Genomic DNA, 17,005 nt, shown 5'->3' on the forward strand with positions numbered 1-17,005 from the left:
GTATCAATGCTTTTCTTGATGATATCTAAGCAAAATTATGCTTTAGAGAAAAGCCCTTGACGCGTCAAACTCTAGTAAGGATAGAGAGGATGACAGTGAAGAAAGAGAAGATGGCGATAATGATCAAGTAGATATCCTGGCTGGCCATGAATTTGATTTCAAAGCAAGTGTTGCAATTACATTAGTTGCCCCATAAAGTCTAGTTCATTGCTTGAGAGTATATAATAAAGAAAAAGCTGGACATTTGTACGTTAACTCTAGTCTTTGAAGACGCACGTATTGAGAATGGACTTAATAATATTGTTGTTGTTCAAGCCGCAAAGCACTATAAAATTGATCCTGGATCTCGGTTCACTAGGCTCGTCACCAGCCTGAAGACGAAGTTCATGTGCACATGCATGTACTGAAAGGCAAATCTGGCTTGCTCTTGCGGACACTTCTCTCTCAGGCTGGGACCAAAGTTGACATTTTGGCTGGAGGTCTCTTTTTTAAATTTGGCTCTTTTTTTATTTTTTTATAGATGAGAATGATGGAAGGTCAATTTCGTAGTGGTAATCGGATAAATAAGTGAGATTGTGAAATGAGAGCAAGAAAAACATTAGCATACTTCACACGTAGGTCATTTTTCTGTGATCTGTAGGACTTTGCTTGAAAAAAAAATGACTTAAAAAAAGAGCCTTTCCTGCGGAGAGAAGTGTCTGCGGGAGCAAACTACATTTGCCATTCAGCACGTGCATGTGCACGTGAACTTCGTCCTCAGGCTGGTGATGAGCCTATGATTTTTCCTCACGAAAAAGACTGCCACAGGCCCGCATTTGAGGTGGGCTTGTGTTGCAAGTGCGAGCGAAGCGAGAAGGAGGTGTGACCCTCCCTTTACCTTTCGTTTTATCTGTCTCATTCTCGTCTTTCGTCTCATTTCCTTTCATATTTAGTTTTACATTCCCATGGACACTTCACAGGGAAATGTCTTATTTGGTGCAGAACTCAAGGCAAGCAAACTTTGTTCGCATTGAACTTTTTTTTTTTTAAAATGGCCATTACCTTTGGTTTAATGAAGCTCATGTTAAGTTCTTTTTTTTTTTTATTTTTATTTTTTTATTTTATTTTAATAATAGGATCAAATACCTGTCATCAATCAACATATCGTCAATGGTATCGCATTCCTGAGTGAATTCAGAGACTTCTGCAAAGAACGCGCTAACATAGAGCGTGATTACGCGCACAGAATTGAGGCTCTCGTGCGCAAGTACCAACATAAAAAAGAAAAAAAGAACGCTCATAATGCTGGGGTCCCTCATTCCCCAATTGAACCGGATTTTGATACTGGATTTGATGAAACGTAAATATCTCATTATCTTTTTTTTTTTTTTTTTTTTTTTTTTTTTTGGTGACTTACAAAAACAAAAATACTCGTTTCTCCCTTTCTGGATCTGCATTTGATAGAACAACATCCAAGGCGTGGTCCGGAATTTTGAATGATACCGAGGCTTTGTCAAGGGATAGGCAGCTGTTTTCGGAGTCGATAATCTCCAAGGTGTATGATCCTCTCAAAGTTCTCGCCAATAAGAAAGATGAAGCTCGTAAAAAAGTACTGGTTACTTGTACAAGCCGGACCAAATGAATTTTTCGGAACCTTATGATCACTTCTTTTTGCAATACTCCTCAGCTTACGTTTACTGACCTATTGTTTTCCCTTTTTTTTTTTTTTTTCCTTAATTCATAGCATATCCAATTTGCTCAAAAATTACTTGCGGAAAGAGATAGATCTGCCCAGGAGCGTGACAAAGCCAAGTCTAAATATGATACCAGTTGTGAAGAGGTGGAAAGCGCAAAGCAGAAGCAGGAACGTGCCTATGATGAAAAGAATCAAGAGAGACTAAAGAGATCATATTATCAGGATATTTTGGATATGAACAATAACAAGGTATAAGCGACAGACTCATTTCAAAAAAAAAAAAAAAAAAAAAAAAAAATAGAGAGAAAGGGCTTCCAAGAGTTTTCATTTCATCGTCGTACTGACATATCAACTCTTACCTAGAATTCATACATCTTGGCGCTTCAAGTCCTTAACACTCACCGAAAGAAATATTACGAAGTTGACCTTCCAGAGTTGTCCAATGTAAGGGATATTTTATATATGTGCATCAGGATTATTAGCAAGCCAGATGGGCAGACATATAAGCATTTCGCATTTAATTATTCATCTTTTTTTTTTTTTTTTTTTTTTTATGCTTTAGAACATGCAACAATTGGATGAAAGTCGTATTAATGGATTAAAGGAGATCTGGGTAGAGTACATTGCTCTGGAGTCAAAAATGACAGCTGATGCTCAAAGGCATTTGGACTCGATGTTGACCTCGGTCCATGCCATAGACGCTTCTGTTGACTCTGCAGTGTTCGTTCGGACCAATAAAACACCATGGACACCTCCTGCTGATCTACCTTTTGAGTCGTCCCCCACGTTCAACGATACAGTAAGAGGCTTATTCATCTCTAAAAATGCTTACTGTCAATAATCTAAGTGATATTCACTCAGTTAATGAAAAATCAATCCACTCAATGCAAGTTTATATGTATTTATTTATCTTTTTTTTTTTTTTTTTTTTTTTTTTTTTCATTTAAAATTTCTAGGAAGAGCTTGTCGTGGACGAAAATGCCCAAGTGTTTTTGAGTAATAAGCTTATGAAGTTGAGACGCAAACAGGCACAGGCTACTGTTGATATTACCACTCGAATTAAGGATTTGGAGGGACTATATAATCTTAAAGAAGCTTATACGAACAACAAGGACCTTGGAAATCCTGATGATGTGAATGAAAATATTTTGGAATCTTCAAGGTCCGTCATGCTACTTCAAACACAGAATGCACTCTATGAGGCTGAAATCAATACAATTATCCAAGCAATAGGAGGTGAGGGGCACGTGTTTGTTGATTCTAGAAAACAAATCCACGCAGCAAACTCAACGAGATACTAATATCTTAATCTATATTATCATAGAAACCGACGTACAAAATCAACCACATGATTTTAAGGCGGCATCGTTCACCATTCCAACATCCTGCGATTATTGCCAATCTACTATCTGGGGAATTGCTAAACAAGGATTTACCTGTCGAGACTGTGGATATAATTGCCATTCTAAATGTGAGATGAAGGTTCCACCTAACTGTAGCAACGTCAAGGGAGGCGCTAAGGCTCAACGGACCTCCATTATCATACCCTCCTCCTCCACTGTCTCAAATCACAGCCCCATGTCTTCGCTTCCACCCGAGTATGCCCCCTCCGCCACACCCATTTCTGAACTCTCCCGTCATACATCCATGTCAGCGAAGCCAATTAAGGAAGCACAATCAACTTCATCCATTGACCAATTGCAAGCGCATGTTATTTATGACTATGAAGCCACCAATCCTGGAGAACTCACTATCAAAGCTGGCGATGTTCTCACGGTAGTTGAAGGCGACGGTATGTTTCTTTTTTTTTTTATTTACTTTATTATTTTCGATCTCAACTTCTCTCTCGAAGAGCCTACCTCATCCTTTCTAGATGCAATTTATTTCTAGTTCAATCTAACACTTTTTTTATGATAATTCGATGAAATAGATGGATCAGGCTGGGTTACCTGTTCTTTACGCGGCTCTCCACCTGGCCTGGTTCCTGCATCCTATATTGAATTGGAGCAATTCTACGAAGCATCAAGCGAAGAAGCCCCGGAGCAGAAAGGTTTTAAAAAAAAATGCTTTGCCTATTTTAGCATACAAGCTTTGTTAATTGTTCTTAAAACATGACCTTTTTTTTTTTTTTTTTTTTTTTTTTTACATTAGTTCGAGCTCTGTACGATTACGATGCCCAGTCTGATTTGGAGCTTACTATTCGGACAGGAGATATTATTGTTCTTACCAGCACAGAATGCTCGGAAGGCTGGTGGGAAGGTATCATTTTGGCAAAAAAAGTCGTCTCAATGTTTGTATGCCTCTCTTTAATGTATTGACATTTCCTTTTTTCCAACCCGATCCTAGGAACGTTACGAGGAATCACGGCTCAGTTTCCAGCAAGTTATGTGGAGCCAATATAAATCATAGTTGCGTCGAGAATAAATTAAAAAGGCCGTGTTTAGAGTAAATAATACCACAAAATATGTGATGGTTGCTCAACTGCCGAACTTAAAGCAGCAAAAGCTTTTTTTTATTACTTCTTGTCGAAGCGTATATACCATTGAGAAAAATTACGCGCTAGAATTATTGAAAGGGTTTTCACCTTATAGATTTGCCCAGTAAATATTTGTCAAGACAAAAAAGAAAGAAATAAATGAAAAAAAAAATGAAAAAAAAAAATTCTTTGATATTTCTAGTCGTCCTCATCCATGGTTGGAAGTTCAGATGGCTTGACCAATCCTGGAATCCTGAGCGCAGCTTCTCGATCTATCTTTTTCTTTGCTTCCTGCTCTGCTTCTCTCTCATCAAGGAATAGTTCGTTCTGCTCGGTCTCCGTTGCGCCAAACTCTGTCAGCTGGATCAAGAAGTCACGCACATGTAGCTTGAACTTGTTTGTGTCTCGATTGGTAGCAAACATCGCCAGGGTAAACGTCTCAACCTGAGATCTATTGAATATTTTATATTAACGTGTGATTTAAAAAAATAAGATAAAATAAAAAATAAAGGTGAGAAAACAGTATCTATCCTTCATGTTGACTATTGTTGACTTTTGATCATCAAATGAAACCCCAGTGACATACGGTTGTAAATGAGGGAAGGCATTTTGAAGAAGGTTCATCATATAATCCTTCAGGAATCGTTCGTTAGTCATATTGGGATCAGCAACCTGTGACATTGTAAACAACGGTGCCTGTACTGCTCCGGAATCCACCAAGTAAAACATACGAGCAAGGACTTGACATTGGAGCTTAAAGCCTATGAATGAATAGATTTTGTTCTAATAAGTCAATTCACATTATCTAACTCTTTTTTTTTCCTCTTCTTTTCTTTTCTTTTAGCATACCGCTTTTGTGATTGTTGTCTGTAAGCACGTAAAAAATATCATTAAGCAAGTTAAGGAAGTAGCTCTGATAAAAGTGGTTCGCAATGACTGGATCGCTGTTTGCAAAATTGTTGATCAAGTCCAGGCAAATACTCAAGCCCATATCTGCAATGTCACGCATCGTATGCTTGAATGCCCAAACAATACTATCCACTATGAGGCGTAACTGTACTGCAGGAAGACTCAAAATGGCTAGCAAGAGTTAACAACAGAAATAGCGTGGGTTAGGGAACCTAAAAACAGAAAATAACTTAACCAGACAAAGATTTGTAGGTTTATATAGCGCGCCACCAACCTGCAAAACAGTTTTGCATGATAGCCTGCAAAAGTTTGAAGAAGCCCACACGATGCTCTGGATACTCGCTGAAATCCTTGTTGATCATTTGAAGTGTCACGTCAAAGACTGCCTCAAGAATGAGAGGAATTTGGTCATTAAGTAAAGCCTACATTATGTAATGATCATAAAGATACAGAGCATTAGAAGCTGAGCAAGCCATAACATATTGTGCTTTTTGCCACAGGTCCTGATCAAACAGCATACCCCCAGCTTGTTCACAATCGCACTCATAACGCTTAACACTTCAGGCTCGCGAGCAGGCTCAACATTCCGTTGATAATCTCCTAACACCGCTTCCAAGACCCCGGGAATGATGTTTTTGGTTACTTCAACGAGATCCTCTGCTTTACTGACATAAGTCTCGATCAAACGGAGCACTTCCTTCTTAACAGTGCGCATTTGACGAACGCGTGGTGTACGCAGGGCGATAGGTCCTTGTACCACAACACTCTCAGAGATAAGTTGACTGACTGCCTTATATACAGCCAATAAATCCAGGTAAATCCGTCCGAGCTGTGAGTAAAATCCTGGGCCAATTGAACTGCAAGCTGAGACATTTGTTTTTAAAACGCTGGCCAAGACTTTGAGGTTTTCTGTTTGGTCCAAGTTGTTCACGTTCACTTTGGCCTGCTCCATGATGTTATCCCACTAAATTCGGAAAAATTATGTAAATAAGCTTGAATTCTCTATAGTAAAACAAAAAATTATAATTTTTATTATTTCAGAGTATGTCAGTGGGATACTTACATGTTGGTTGGGTGTCTGCATGGCCTTGGCTATCAAACGCTCTTGAGCCCCGCGATTGGGCTGAGCCGAAATCATATAGCCTATCGCCTCGTAAAATGTATGAAGCTAATGGATGCTGATCGTGAGTTGATTGTTATCTAGAAAGACAACATAATAAACAGTTGCCATTAGAAATATGATCCGTACCTGTGCAGGGGATAAATCGCTTGTTATCCGGTCGAGCGTATTGAGGATTTCATCAATGAAGGGCATCAATTCCTGAGATTGTTGCAAAACAAAATGCCGTCTACACTTTTGAGCGATCTTAATAAAAGTATCACAAGCCATGTCCTGAACTCCATCATGCGACTCATGCATAAACTCAAATAGTTTGTTGACAACTGTTTTTAGGAATTTCCAATGGGCCTTTAGGAATCGAGGATATTGTCCGACAATGTACATGATATTGGATGCAACAACAGCCTTATTATCCTTGCCAGGCTTAACAGCACACAACTCTAAAAGATCTTTGATAACAGTGACCAAAAATCGTTTCTCGGTTTCTTCGCCTACAGATTAAAAAAAGAAGAAAAGAAACAACATCTCTACTCAGTACCTTTGCCTAGTAAAATACTGATTAACATCTGCAATAGCAAGGCTTACTCATGGCTCCTGAAATTGATCCGACCGCCCAGCACAGTTGATTGAGTTTTGCCCAACCCCACTCAGAGCCATCCATTTGCCTCATTAATTTCTCCGTCATGATCTGTTCTGTATTGGCACAGTCCAAATGCGTCAGATAGACAAGGACCTCACGCATACTCTTATAGAGAGTAATGGTGTCACTCTCCTTCAAGACTTCACGGACAATCTCTCCTTCGTCATTCTCAACAACCAAAACCTAAAAACGTACAAGACAGGTTATTTCCTAATTGGCGATCAACTGACCCACAAAATAACAGTATTGCTAATAGGCATGGTGCATAAACTATACCTCTTCAGGCTTAACCATGTGCTCGATCATGACAACGCGCAATCGTGGCAAAATGGTACTATAGTATGTCCGGCTGCGGTCTTCTCCCTTTAACAGCATGCCTGGCCTACCCATGTTCAACAAAGGTGTATCCACTGCTGGTAGTTGTTGAAGCTCCTCATAAAGGTCCGCTACCAGCTTAGCCCAGTATTCAAGGCAGATCTTGAAGATCTCTCGTTCTTCTACTTCCGAGATTTTGAGTAGGTATACATGGGCAACGCGTAGCACTTCTTTGTTTTGAGGATTCTCTACCAACTATCACACAATAAAAACAAAATTTTAGCTTGCTTCTATCAAAAACTATAATGATTATCATGACGCATGACCTTCTTATATTACCTTAAGATGGACGCTAAGGAAGCCATTTAAGAACATGGCAACATTTTTGATATAAAACTGTTCATCGTCGGAGGCATTCTCGTACATTTCAGCAATATCTAAATTTCAAATGATGTATTAGAATCCACCATGGTTAACTCATATAAACCCAGATATTGAACACCGACAAAGGGCCTCTATAAACTTACTCCCTGACATCGGAATAGTCTTGACAACCGAAGTCATCACAATGTTGAAAAGAGCGACAAACTTGTCGTTATATTCAGGTGTTACGGATAAATTACCGATCTCGGTAAGGCAGCGTAGGGTCACATTTCGGAATTGAGGAACATCCAGGAACTGAGAATAAAGGGTCAATAAGGAAATTAATTAGTACTCATCAATGATTACAATGATTCCATATTCCCTTTCCAATGATAATATTATATGCTAGACTCACCCTGGCACGGAGGTTCTCGACGAGATTGGTCTCAAAGATATAGCCAAGCGGAATCCAATTAAGGAACCTCAATAACGTATCGAGCGTCGCCCTAATCAAACTAGGCTTGTTGGCCTTCTCCAAAACCTCACTACAGAGCTGGAAGATTTCTGAAAACTCTCCACACATAGAGTTTTTAAGATTCTTGGTTTTGACTTGCGTCATTTGCTCCGCTGAAAAGTCAAAGATTTCTTCGCTAATGCATTCGAGTGATGTATATGTAAATATATACAATATAGACAGAAGCTTATTGATATCTTCGATCCAAATGTAAGAAAATGCGGCACTGCGCTTTGATGGGCTGGTTTGAGACTTACCTCAAAAGCTTCAAAATGACCATGTTGTTCTCACAGAGTGATAAATTAGATTTACTAGAGCTGACAATCTCTGGGATAAAGCTGGGCCAGGCATGCGGCCATTCCTGCTTCAAAATCTACAAATTGTAAAGGACGAGTTGATAGTGAGATATCAAGCTGGTACGACTCAATCTGTCCAGATCCGCGCAATTGAACGGATATTATGAGCTGCATATATACCTGAACTAATACTAGATTCAATCGATGAAGGAGAATCTTTTCGCGCACAAGGTTGGCTTCATCTGATGAAAGCTTGACAATCAATCCAACAGTGAAATTGCGAATTCCTATATTAAGATCAGCTCCAGATTCATTAGAAGCTGATATGTGGATTCAACTGATAGATAAGAGGATTGTGATATTACAAACTATGGTCTCACCTTGACGCTGCTCAGGAGGCAGCAGTTTCCACCGTGTTTGAACCAGCTTGGCCAGGATTTGAAGCGCAAAGAACTAAAATTACCAAAGTATTAATACGATGCTCGTCAATAAAATAAAATAAAATAGATAAAAAAAGTTCATGGCTTATTTCCTAGGGCTATAACTGTAAAGTCCTTACGTCGTACCTTTGTATTTGAGTCCTTTGAGTTTTCAAGAATAGTGTCCACACGTCTCCAAGCATCAGGATTTTCCTGGAATTGTGTCATGACCTGTTCAGCCATTTTGTGCTAAAATATATAACAATTTTTTTTTAGTAAACTTGGATCTCCAAATCGAGATGTTGGGCCGAACAGAGCAAAATGAGCCATGGCACTCGGTGACGCCAATTGTACACTCTCACTACCACGAGCAATTGAACAAGAATCTACATGGGTGCCCAGATATGAAAACTGGTGAAATCGGCGGTCACTTACGTCAGGTCCGGTGCTACTGTAGAAGGTCTGCACTACCTTGTCCAGTAAGCCCACATCAAGCTCACGGTTAAAGTCAAGAACGACCTGTCGCAATCATGAATAGAAGGAAAAAAACCTTTAGTAACGGAATGAACTAGTGACAAGTGAGTTATGACATGAATTGAGTAACAATGTAGCCAATACCTCCATGTTCAATTGTTATGGTTGAGATTGATTCCGAGAATTATTTGTGCTAAAAGTACTACGATCTTATTGCTGCTGGTTTACTATCAGATGTGCCCTTTTCTATATCACTGAGTCTGCTGCTTATATTTGCATATATGGGTTTTTATATGTTTTTTTTTTTTGTCTCTTGCGGTATTTTTGCTGTCACAAAGCCGAATGACGATTGACAGTCGAAACGCGAGAGCGGCGTCCAGAACAGAAGAGAAGGGAACTTGAGAAATGTGAGAGAATTGAAATTACAGTGCAGTGCAATGCAAAGAGTGTTCTGTTGAAGGAGGAAAGACAAAAAGACGGCAAGGCGAATTTTCTGGAAAGGAGCAAAATAACGTGTAGTGGGAAAGATCCGTTGGCTGAAATCAAAGCCTGTGCTTTGTGATTCAGCAAGCTACTCTGATCGATATGAGGGCAAAAAAAATCATTCATCTCACTTGTTTTGGCTTCCAGTCCAAAAAGCCGTCAATTCTAACACTCATATTGCACGCTTGATCACCTCTATCACACAAATAATTCATAGAAACTACATAGCTACCTTCTTTTCTTTTTTCTCCCCATAGGTTATGCGCGGACGGCTGCCAGAAGCATTTCCTACACCGTCCTTGCTTCAGGAGCTGACGGCTATTAACATTCATACAAATCCATCAAAGCACAGTGCTGACGAGTTTGATGGAATTTACGAAGAGCAAGTTCTTCTTCAGACACTCGTTCGCGAAATTACTGACGAAGCTCATAGCTGCCTATCGGCGTCAGGCATCAAAATTAGACCGTATATCTTGAACCAGCGTGAACATATCGCCTTGCTTGGTATTGCCCATTTGGTCCAGCAAGACATGCGAGCGCTTCAATACGAACTATGTAAAGAGCCTTTTTTTTTTTTTTTTTTTTTTTTTTTTCGCCCAAAGAAAAGGCTTAGGAAGCCCTGTGAATGGAGCGATAATGATAAATCTTATTAATATTAGCGCGCGCCGGTCGGCCACCTGATCAACGAGACGGGGAGTATAAACCGGCACCTGATTGGGATGAAGACTATCTAAATAAGCTACTGGCTGATTGGAATGAACCCGTGGTTCTGGAAGCAGATTATTACCTGCTGCGATCCATGTGTCTATACGACCTGGGCACATCAATCCAAGTCAAAGTGCTTGGTCCAGATCGGGTTGAAAAGTACATGAACATGGCGCTGAAGCTGGCGAAGAAAGGCTCCAATATACTTCAAAGTGTATTGGCGGAGGCTGACAAATCGATGGATGAATACTGGAGATATCCAACAATAATCAGCTATATCCATCAATACCAGGTTTGTAGCTACTCTATTGGAAAAGCCATTCACCAAAGGTTGGGGATATTCTGTAGTATTTTATTCATAATTCTTAATGCCTTGGCTTTATTGAATTCTTAAAAAAAAAAAAAAAAAAAAAAAAAGACGACGATGACGATCTCAGAAATTAGGAAGTTTGAAACAGTAGTCAAGTTACCGGCCTCTGAACAGCTTTTGGAGAAAGCTAGACAGCAGGCAACTCTAGCATTGCAATCGTTCTATCTTGGCATTCGACGATATCCAAGCATATCTAATTCATCTAACGAGTCATTCAGGGACCAAGAATGGAGCAACATGGCTAAAACAGCTGAACTATACATACCTCTAGCAAACGACTTCCTCGAGCGCCAAATATGGACACAGCATGTAGTCAAGCTCCTCAGCGGCGCGATTCTTGAGAAAAAAACACGACGCGATGATCTGCTCATAAGGATTTCAAAAATATATCTTGACTTTGCTCTTTCGATCCACGAGCTGCCTGAGAAATCTCTTGTCTATCCGCGAGTCAGTCCAATGTTTCATGAGATGCAACGTGCAGCACTTTCGGGTAAGATATACATAAAATGACCGGACGATTTTTTCTGTGATCCTCGTAAGGGGTTTTCCAATCAGTAATGATTTAGTTTTTGTTTTGCCAATGATGCTATCCTATCTGTAGCTCTTGTGTATGCCAAGCATGCTATGGAAAATGCACGTTTAGAGGATCTTCAGCCAGAACATTATTCGCAGGTAGGTGCCTTTGTATTCTAAGTTGTACTCACTCATATGCCCACCATCCTTTCAATCTAAAGATCGTGTATTTGAGTCGGATATTAGATAATAGACAGTTTATACATGATGTCGCTAGTGTGTGTGGATCCACGACTGATCCATTTTTACAGCCGAAAGGCGACTCAATGGGTCGGGCAGCTCATATTGACTTTTCGTCATCATCATGTTGACCCTGGGTATCTTCACTCAGCCAAACTCATGGCTGCCAAGGATAAAGCCATGCAATTAATTGCACAAAGACGTCGAGAGAAATAAAATATGCCCAACAAGTTGCGGTCTTTTTTTTTCAGCAATAAACATTTATATTTTAAAGTCACACACTCCAGACCTGACATCAATGCGCTTACACAGAGCATAATTGCCACCAAAATTTACCACGCGTGGTTTTCAAAAAAAAAAAAAAAAAAAAAAAAAAAAAAACACAAGTCAACGCCACCATCACACCATCGCCTGTCGTTTCATTACAGAAGTCCTTCTCTAGATACAAAACGGAAAGAAATCATCAGCCCTTGCCTAATATTGCAATAGGAGCGCAAGGCATCATGGGCAATTTTGAACTGGATGAGGAACTTAGCAATGTGCAACAGGACTCGATCCACATTCCAGGGGAAATCACTATTGAGGGAGAAAATCACAAAACTCTGGAGCGAATTCTGAATGGTAGTTTTACGAATATTGAGACAGGAACTTCCCAACATTAAACTTTCCAAAGCAATCACCACTCATCCAATATTGTGTGTTTCACTATTACAAATAGAAATTGTCGATACACTGCATGATGCTTCAGGCAATATCACCGACAACGAAATTTTTGATAAAATCAGAAGTTTTATCAAGTATGTCATTTGTCCATAAGCGGCGATTCTTGAGAGAAACATGAAAGTGGATCCTCAGCAACAAACTAACACCGGCCCTGTCCATTTTGCGCTATATAGACACTTCAACACCCTTAAAAAGTCAACAGCCACAAAAGTTTGGGATATTGTTCTCTCTGGTAACGACAGATCCGTGCTTTTTTTTATCTTTTTTTTCTTCCAAACATTAGAGTACAATAATGTCAAATGCCCTTCTCAGACTTACTCAATTCTTGAATCCCAATATATTGCCTCACTGGAATGAATGTAATTTTTTTTAGGCTTCGCCTCAGAAATCGCTTCAACAGCTCAGGACTTGGAGATCAACGACCAAGATGTTTACATGCAACATCGTGAAGCATTGGAGATGTACGGGTTCCTGATTTTTTGGACCATTGGAATTACAGAACAGAAAGCAACCTCCCGTGCGGCAGTGTCTGAAAAGGCTGGAAAAGCAACGGTCAGTCTTGTGCTGAAACGGCCTCGATTTGAATTTAGCTGATTGTACTCGTTTTTTCTTCCCAATCTGACTGCTTTTTTCCCCTCATCTGGAAAATAGCGTGCAAAAGGGGCACGATCTGGCAAAGATAATGATGAAGCGGTTGAAGGAACCTCCACATGGACTACTGAGAAGCAGAAGGCACTGAGCTTAATGAGCAAATGTTTAGAACTGCATCTTTCCAGGATATGGACTGCAACGCATGAGAAAGAAACATTTGTTAGCTTGTTCTTCAAACCCGCCTATCAGATCCTCGAGAACAAAGAAAACATTAAGATTGTAGCGCTTAAACAAAGAGTTTACAAGGTTCTTTGTATTTGTATAAAGCGGCATAATCACGAATTTGGTAAGATATGATTTAACACCTTGTTGCTGAAACTGATGGAGGCTAAATCAAAGACCACTAAGGGCTCATTGATTGTTTTGGTTGTCATAGGTGCACGGACGACCATCCTACAAAATCTTCAGTATTGGGAACACACACCAGAGCCTATGGCAGAACTGTTAGAGATGCTAATCAACGAATATGACTATTCACAACTCACTGACAGTATCCTCAGAGATATCAGTTCAAAGGAATTTGATGAGGCCTACAAGGATGTTAGCGTGCCGAAAGCATTTTCAAAATTCCTAACCAAGCTTTCAGAAGTTGCACCTAAAGTGGTCCTCAAACAGATGGGCCTTTTAATTGATCATCTGGATGGGGAGGTACCGTATTTTATCCAGAGTTGCTTTTCCGACATCGAAAAGATTATTAGACCAAGACTATTCTGCTAACCCATATTCTTCTCATGCTTGTACCACCCATAGTCGTACATCATGAGACAAGCAATTGTCGAAGTTATTGGGAACTTGATTGCATATCTTTCTGAAGTCGAGCAAACGGATCAAGTAAAGAATCAGATTGACGGATTTTTCGATATCTTGGAAGAACGATTTATGGACAATAACTCATATGTACGCACTAAGCTCTTGCAAATTACCAGTCAATTGTGTGATCTTCGCGTCAAATTTCCCAAACGTCGTCAGCGTCTGGCAGAGCTTGTCATTGGACGATTATCGGATAAGAGTTTCTGGTCCCGTAAACAGGCAATCAAAACTCTTGTACGCATGATCGAAACTCATCCTTACTCGATGCATGGAGGAGAGCTTAATTTGGAAGACTGGGAGATTCAATATACAGAAGTTACAGATGAACTCAAGGCGATGATTACGAAACCATCTAGGAGGAAAGCAGCTTTACAGGGCAACAGTGAGAGTGAAGATGCGTTGGAAACTGATAGGATGGACCAGGAAGAAGATGGAGAAAGCGATAAGGATATCGCTCTTCCTACAGACGAGGAGTTGCTTGCATTACAGTCATCCAAGGAATATGTCACTAAAACTTTACAACAGCGATATTATGCCGATGCAATTCGCTTCATCCATCTCATCCATCGTGCAGTACCAGTTATGTGCGAATTATTGGCATCAACTATGAAGCTGGAAGTCATTGAAGCCATGGATTTTTTTGTAACAATTCACCGCTATAAAGTTCAAGTTGCAACCGTAAGGTCCATAATGCTAGACTCGCGGGACAGAACATTATGAAAATTTAGAAAGCTAACAAGCGCTTAAATCATCTTTTTGCTTTAGGAGGGGATCCGTAAGATGGTTCACCTGGTATGGATGAAAGATAATGGTGATGAAGCCAAAAGCGTGCGTAGTCGGCTCATGGAATGCTATTGGCAGATATACCTGGCTCCTGATGATACTTTAACCGAGAAGGAAAATACGGCGGTAATTGCAAGGAACCTTGTCAGGTAAAAAAAAAAAAAAAAAAAACCTTGTAATCTAGATATAATAGGGCGTTAATAAGAGTATTTTAATTGAAAGTGGCTTCTCCCTAATCTGGCACATTCTCCTCTCAGTCTAACATATGATAGTACTTTGGCCGAATTAACGTCGCTAGAGCAACTACTCAGCACAATTGTTGTGGACTCGATAGCTCATTCAAGTGATATCACCATTTCAGACGAAGTCGTTGAGAAGCTATGGCAGGTCTATAGCCATCATAAAGACATTCCAAATGTTCAGCGTCGAGGAGCTATTATTATTTTGAGCATGCTCGCTAAAGCGAAGCCAGGCATTGTCTCTCAAAAGATAGAGACTATTCTCAAAATTGGGCTTGGTAAACATGGTAAATCAGATCCTGCACTGGCTCGCTATTCGTGCATTGCCCTTCAGCGCATTGCTGGGGAGAGGAAAAAACAGAAAGGCGCTATTGGACAAAACACCGTTAGACTGCCTATGGATCATCCTATTTTTATTAAGCTTGGTCATTTGATTGATCATCCTACGACATCCAAAAAATGGTATGACAATGAAGTTGAGTTATTATTATGGTCATTATTATTTTTTAAAAAAGACTTACATGGTTTCTGTTACTTATAGGTTCGCGGTGGTAGAGCAGGCAATAAACACAATTTATTTACTAGGTGAACATCCGGATGCCTTGTGTGGTGATATCATCAAAGCAAGATGCAAGTCGATTTTTAATCTGCAAGAACCAAGCGATTCACCTGGCGACCAAATGTCTATTGACGCTCCTCTGAGTTCTTTAGGTGAGGATGTCACCATGAGCCAAGAAAACGCATTTATGGTTGATTCCTGGCAACTCAGTCAGCTTCTAATGATTGTTGGACACGTTGCGATTAAACATATCGTCCACATCGAGGTGATTGAAGAAGAGTTCAAACGTCGAAAGGCAGCTGCAGGGGATGAGAAGAAGAAGGGCAAAGACAACGCAGTGAATGATGAGTTGGACCAAGTTGTTGGAACCACGGAAGATGAGTTCGGTGATGCTATGGCACATATTCGGGAGAGGGAGCTACTCTTTGGTGAAGAAAGTCTGCTTCAAGTATTTGGACCTTTAATCATCACTATTTGCGGCAATAATACTCTTTATTCGGTATGTTCCAATTTCAACTATGGAGAACTTTTTTCAGTGTTAAAATGATGGAAATGCTTATTACTATGTCTTGTTTTTCTTTTCCTTTGTTAGGACAAAACATTACAAAGTTCCGCCACGCTTGCTCTTTGCAAGTTGATGTGCGTTTCATCCGAATTTTGTGAACATAATCTTCAGCTCCTATTTACAATCCTTGAAAAAACAACCGATCCCACGATTCGGTCCAATATTATCATCGCTCTCGGAGATATGGCTGTATGCTTCAACAATCTCATCGATGCTAACATTACTTATCTTTATAAGCGACTTTCGGACTCGGATGCCGCCGTGAAGAAGAACACATTGATGGTGCTCACTCATTTGATCCTGAATGGAATGGTCAAGGTCAAAGGTCAACTCGGTGAGATGGCTATCTGTCTTGTAGATGAAGATTCACGAATTAGCGACCTTGCCCGGCTTTTCTTTACAGAGCTTACTAGCAAGGATAATGCTGTTTATAACAATATGCCGGATATTATCAGCCACATGTCAAATGCGAATATCGATGAAGAGTCATACCATAAGATCATGCGCTTCTTATTTGAGCTCCTCAAGGAAAAGAACATGGAATCAATGACTGAGAAGTTGTGTCAGCGCTTTAAGAATACAGATGAACCCAGGGGATGGAGAGATATTGCTTTCTGTCTGTCCATGCTACCATTTAAAACTGAGAAAAGCTTTAAGAGGTTGCTGGAAGGATTTCCAAACTACCAAGACAAGGTTCATGAGGAGCAGGTGTTCAAATATCTTTCGGATATCATTGCAAAGGTAATTATTAAACGTTGTGGACTGCAACTAAATCGTTGTGCTCTGTTTAGTATTTGGTCTCGGTTTTTCAATAATCGGTTCTCCATTAACACTATGGTTCTTGATATTGCATATAGGGCCGTGCCATCAAGCCTCCCAAACCTGAGATGAAGCCCATCATTGATGAGTTTGAGAATAAGCTTAAGGAATTCAAAGCTAAAGGTGATGAGGTTCAAGAGACTGAGGCCAAGGCTATTTCGGCTGTAAAGAAAGGTAACCGGAAGGGAGGACGCAAGGCTGGAAGCTCACTGGCTGGACTAAAAGTCAAAGGAGTTCCAGAGCAAACAACCATGCCATCAGTTACGGAGAAGAGGAGAACCAGAAGCAGGAGAATCGAAGATGATGATGAATACGAAAATGACGATTGAAAAGGCCGAATCAAA

At 40.1% G+C, this 17,005-nt stretch overlaps 4 protein-coding genes across 4 annotated transcripts; 3 read left to right on the forward strand and 1 right to left on the reverse strand.

Annotated features, from left to right (window-relative positions):
* Positions 1-865: 865 nt before the first annotated feature.
* Positions 866-3,316, forward strand: BCR41DRAFT_88786 (hypothetical protein). Its single transcript, XM_022031065.1, has 7 exons — positions 866-989; positions 1,116-1,339; positions 1,444-1,536; positions 1,724-1,764; positions 2,428-2,474; positions 2,632-2,837; positions 3,000-3,316. The coding sequence occupies exons 1-7, from the start codon at positions 945-947 to the stop codon at positions 3,025-3,027; spliced, it is 684 nt and encodes a 227-aa protein (XP_021880569.1). The 5' UTR covers positions 866-944; the 3' UTR covers positions 3,028-3,316.
* Positions 3,317-4,213: 897 nt separating this feature from the next.
* On the reverse strand, positions 4,214-9,517 carry BCR41DRAFT_354996 (CRM1 C terminal-domain-containing protein). The gene is made up of 18 exons (XM_022024427.1): positions 9,346-9,517; positions 9,163-9,246; positions 8,875-8,976; positions 8,689-8,761; positions 8,489-8,595; positions 8,270-8,385; positions 7,914-8,148; positions 7,663-7,813; positions 7,475-7,572; positions 7,097-7,390; positions 6,766-7,003; positions 6,310-6,671; positions 6,124-6,228; positions 5,581-6,024; positions 5,335-5,482; positions 5,001-5,231; positions 4,738-4,912; positions 4,214-4,602 (listed from the first exon to the last, which is right to left on the reverse strand). Exons 1-18 carry the CDS (start codon positions 9,349-9,351, stop codon positions 4,350-4,352), a joined length of 3,222 nt encoding a protein of 1,073 aa, XP_021880570.1. The 5' UTR covers positions 9,352-9,517; the 3' UTR covers positions 4,214-4,349.
* A 322-nt stretch (positions 9,518-9,839) lies between these two features.
* Positions 9,840-11,497, forward strand: BCR41DRAFT_354998 (hypothetical protein). Its single transcript, XM_022024428.1, has 4 exons — positions 9,840-10,239; positions 10,344-10,681; positions 10,808-11,249; positions 11,361-11,497. The coding sequence occupies exons 1-4, from the start codon at positions 9,945-9,947 to the stop codon at positions 11,450-11,452; spliced, it is 1,167 nt and encodes a 388-aa protein (XP_021880571.1). The 5' UTR covers positions 9,840-9,944; the 3' UTR covers positions 11,453-11,497.
* A 406-nt stretch (positions 11,498-11,903) lies between these two features.
* On the forward strand, positions 11,904-16,998 carry BCR41DRAFT_337407 (armadillo-type protein). Its single transcript, XM_022022071.1, has 12 exons — positions 11,904-12,133; positions 12,231-12,309; positions 12,409-12,467; positions 12,609-12,787; positions 12,887-13,172; positions 13,263-13,534; positions 13,637-14,374; positions 14,462-14,628; positions 14,737-15,180; positions 15,260-15,776; positions 15,870-16,583; positions 16,700-16,998. The coding sequence occupies exons 1-12, from the start codon at positions 12,016-12,018 to the stop codon at positions 16,988-16,990; spliced, it is 3,864 nt and encodes a 1,287-aa protein (XP_021880572.1). The 5' UTR covers positions 11,904-12,015; the 3' UTR covers positions 16,991-16,998.
* The last annotated feature ends 7 nt before the right edge of the window (positions 16,999-17,005 follow it).

Source organism: Lobosporangium transversale (assembly GCF_002105155.1).
Source record: "Lobosporangium transversale strain NRRL 3116 chromosome Unknown BCR41scaffold_22, whole genome shotgun sequence".
NCBI lineage: Eukaryota > Fungi > Mortierellomycota > Mortierellomycetes > Mortierellales > Mortierellaceae > Lobosporangium > Lobosporangium transversale.